The following is a 4,295-nucleotide window of genomic DNA, read 5'->3' as shown; positions in this document are numbered from 1 at the left end:
GACCAACCAAAAAACAAGAACAGTCAGCAATTTCAGTTCAATAGTGGTGAACCAATGCAGGTCAACCCCAGCAAAACACCATCTACAATATATCTCCAGTATATCTACAATTAGATACAAAATATCTACAAAATAACTACAAATTATCTACAACATAACTGCAATTTATCTACATTATATATACGCAATATATACAATTAAATCCAGCTTATTGGCACAACTATACATATTTATGTAGATATTATGACACACCTTCATATCTTCATAAATTGTCAAGCCAATACTATCCAGTATTATTTAATATTTTTAATGAAAAAAACAGAACATGTTGAATGTGCACTTGGTGAAGAAAATCATCCAGCACGTATTGATTTATATACACATTTTGAAGGGGCAGTTGATGAAGAGAATGCAGATATGAAATTGTTTTCAGAGATATTTTCTTTTTGTTTCAATATTTTTACCATTCTATTAAGTTATATATATATGGTGTTACAAAGAGGGAAGATATGCATGCACAATCTCTAATTCACGGAGTGACAGTAGCAGCTCAAAGAGAACAACAGAATCTGGAAGATGACAATGTAGGTAAAGAGGCAGAGTATGTGAATGTAGGTGATTCAAAAGAATCCGGAGGTAAGAAGAAGGAGGTCACGCTTGATGATTTCGAGCTTCCTGATAACTTCTCCCAGTTGGTTAAGTTCGGCGAGCCTATACCAGATGAAACAACACCCATGCATCAAGGTAGAACAAGGCAGCCGGGAAAGCATGCCCGATCACCATTTCTCCTTTTATACAGTTCTGGTGGTAACACCTCGATTGGACCTCAAATATTTCACCTCAAGCACCTGTTTACTAGTGTTATTGGTCAAAATGTAGACCCTGAGTTGTTTGATCAATTCCACAAGTGGTTATACCACGGTATCGACACAGGTCCAAAGAGGTTAGGTTGCACAATTTGACACTTTTATTCCAGTATTCATCTTTTACACATTCACTTCATTCAACAATTTTATTTTAATTTCTATATGTTTATATAGGAGGAAGGCTATGTATTCTATAAACGACAACCAAATTAAGCCATGATTGGATCTTGGAGTTGAAAAGGTTGACAAGGAGTTGTTCTTTTCCCTGGCACACCCAGGACAAGTCCTTAATGACTCGGTAAGATTTAATGTATTTGATTTGTAGATTTTTTGTAGATAATTTGTAGATAGATTGTATTCTGAATGAATAAATGCTTTGTATTCTGAATGTATATGAATTCTAGTTATTTGTAGTTTTGTGTTGAATATTTTGAGATAACTTATAGAATAAATGCAATCTGTTTTTGTTGCAGCACATTAATGTTATAATGTATTACTTGAGAAAAAGAGGCAATTATGGCCCCCACAACAAGATCAGATTTACTACAACAGATTGTGTGTTCAAGACTAGGATTGATCAGATTTATGAAAAGTTCAAAAATTCTCCTCAAGAAAAGAAGTTTTATGTTGTCAAACCCCAGGACGTTGTAGCAGAATATATATTGGGGTATAGACTACTCGCAAATATTGCATGGGATGCAGTTGATTATGTCATCATGCCCGTCAACATTGTAGAAAAATTCCACTGGGTGTTGGTTGTTTTTGACATTGCAGAAAGGTGTCTTTATGCGTATGATTCCATGGTCTCTTCCCACAATCACCCTATTGTTGAATCTTGTGTTGACAAGTTTTCTATTGTTATCCCTTTGTATTTATCATGCACCGGGTTTTATGGGAAGTGTAAAGACATCAACTTCAAGAATACAAAAGCATACATTGAGAAAGCTGTTACCGACCCTCTTAACATTTAGTGGATCGTCGGAGAGATACCACAGCAAAAAGAAGGATCACTATAACAAAAATCTTCTTTCTTTCTATACATTTAGCCCTTTTTTCTGATGGTTTGGTAAATATTGACCTTTTTATCTTTTGCAGCGATTGTGGTGTATTTGTTGCTGCATTTACAGAGTATGTTAGTATTGGAGAATTATCAATTCCGCCAGAAGACCTTTCTGATATTGACCAACACCGTAGACACTATGGAGAGCTACTTTGGGACTATGCTAGAAAGAAGCAGAAGCATGGGGCAATTAGTGATAGTGAAGTGACAGGCAAATTGGCAAGGAGGAAAGGTGCACTAGCTTTGAATGAGAAAACACGAGTCCAGAGGAAGAAGAAGTAGTTGTAATGTTTTGAATGGAACATGTAGTACAATTGTGTAGTTGATGCTAGTTTATAAGAAAGATGGTAGACAAGTTTTTGAACAATTTATTATGTTTTAATTGTAGCAGACTTGTGCTACAATTATAGTAGTCTTTGTTTCTTTTTTCTTATCCAGTATTGTAGTTCAAATGGAAACATTCTGTTGGGTTTATATTCACTTGTTGAATCTTTACAGTACTCGATCTTTATTATTTTTATCATTTAAATCCTTTCCAACTGAAATTTTATATAGTTATTTTGATCTACATTATTTCCACCATAAAGCTTCTTTCTACCTGAATTTTAATCTATATATTATGTCAGCTACAGATATTGTAGTTTTTTTGTAGTTGTATTTGTAGATTATTTTAACAGTGTGTTTTGTTTCTTTTATATCATTTTTTGAATGTAAACAATACTTCATCTACAATATTTTAAGTTTTTAACTACTTTCCTACAGATTTATAATGTATATACTCTGTAAATTCTAGTTAATGTATTTTTTTGTAGTTTTATTGTAGATAAACTGCAAAAACACATTAACAACTATGTAAAGGATTCCATATATAGTAAAAAAGTTCTAGATTATATATATAGAAAACATTCATAAAAAAATCAATCTATGAAAGTATTATCTCAATATAGAAAAATCCTAACTAACTACATTATGATCTTAAAAAACACCAATGATTACACATCAAAATCTGTTATTCAGAACTAACCAACAAATTTTATGAAATATTATGTTAACTACATAAAATTTTATTTCTTTTTGGGTACATTCTTGCAAGATCTTTTGTTATGCCCTTCTCCTTCGCAGTTGCCGCATGAAATCTTGTACTTCTTTGAATTTATTTCATCAAATATTTTGTATCTTTCTTTTTGAGGTCTTCCTGGCTGCCTTTTCTCTCCTTTAGGTGGATTTACTACTTCTTCAGTTATATGTTGTGGTACATTCCATTTGCTTTCATCAGGCAACAGATTTACTGGTATTTCATAAGTACGCAATAGGTTCACCCTTGTGTAATAAGGAGAACAATATTTTTCAAAAGACTCATCCTTGTGTCTTAAAACAGCAAAAACATGTGGACAAGGTAGTTCATCAAGCTGGAATTGCCCACAACTACATTTCTTGTTTTCAAGACAAACAATATAGCGCCTCACACCATCTATTCCTATATGGATGTAGTCTGTTGAAGCCCTCACCTACGAGTACATTACAAACAAAAAAACAATTCATATACGGTTATAATCAAACTATATACAAAATATCTACAAAATATCTACATTGTGCTGTTTATGAATTTGATTCAATAAATAATCAGATCTTACTCTAAGCTTGTGCGACAATGTTCTGTTGTCATCCAACTCTTTGTTAAATTTGTATCCAAGGTATGTGAATGTACCCTTTGCTTTTAATAACTTTTCTTTCGTCCAACATTCAAGAAGGGTCCTCATATACTCTAATAGTTCTACTATCGGCAGCTCTCTTGCATATTTTGTTACAGCATTCAACGACTCTACAATGTTTGATGTCATAGTCCAAGTTCTGTTGACCGTATCATGTACTCGAGACCATCTATGTTATCTAATATCGTATAAGTTTGCTTTAACACGGGGGTCAATCTCCTCAATCTTTGATATCCTTTCATTAAATTCATCAAGTGTGTATGACCGCGCCGTGGCAAAGTATAATTCACTTAGCTTAAGATGTCCCTTCTTGAACTTTGCCCATATATTTGTCCAAATATGCCACATGCAAGAATAATGTGGCATACCGGGATAAACAATAGATGTTGCCTTCAAGATACTCTCATTCCGATCCGAAACAACACACATATTTGGTCTTTCACCATATGCGAGCTTGAATTGCTAAAAAAACCACTTCCATGATGCGTCATTCTCTAAATCAACAACAACAACTGCCAATGGTATTATGGTACCTACGTTATGTGGCAAGAAGCAATTAATTGGCTGCAGTGCAAATGTAGAAGAAGACATATATATACAAACTACAACTATTCTGTAATATATCTATAATATATCTACAATTAATCTGCAAGTACT

The 4,295-nt window shown here is 33.4% G+C and overlaps 1 protein-coding gene across 1 annotated transcript; it reads right to left on the bottom strand.

The window, feature by feature from the left end:
* Positions 1 to 2,990: 2,990 nt before the first annotated feature.
* On the bottom strand, positions 2,991 to 3,767 carry LOC138879095 (uncharacterized). The gene is made up of 2 exons (XM_070158671.1): positions 3,561 to 3,767; positions 2,991 to 3,434 (listed from the first exon to the last, which is right to left on the bottom strand). The coding sequence occupies exons 1-2, from the start codon at positions 3,765 to 3,767 to the stop codon at positions 2,991 to 2,993; spliced, it is 651 nt and encodes a 216-aa protein (XP_070014772.1).
* Positions 3,768 to 4,295: the final 528 nt, after the last annotated feature.

This window comes from Nicotiana sylvestris, chromosome 10 (assembly GCF_000393655.2).
Source record: "Nicotiana sylvestris chromosome 10, ASM39365v2, whole genome shotgun sequence".
NCBI classification, from domain to species: Eukaryota; Viridiplantae; Streptophyta; class Magnoliopsida; order Solanales; family Solanaceae; genus Nicotiana; species Nicotiana sylvestris.
This window is presented reverse-complemented; position numbering and strand designations above follow the sequence as displayed.

What these genes read in the sequence shown, in the direction of transcription:
- LOC138879095 (XM_070158671.1), bottom strand. Translation starts at nt 3,767, where the DNA reads ATGACATCAAACATTGTAGAGTCGTTGAATGCTGTAACAAAATATGCA. An exon ending in CATTGTCGCACAAGCTTAGA is followed by an intron (nt 3,435 to 3,560) that starts GTAAGATCTGAT and finishes ATGTACTCGTAG; the next exon opens with GTGAGGGCTTCAACAGACTA.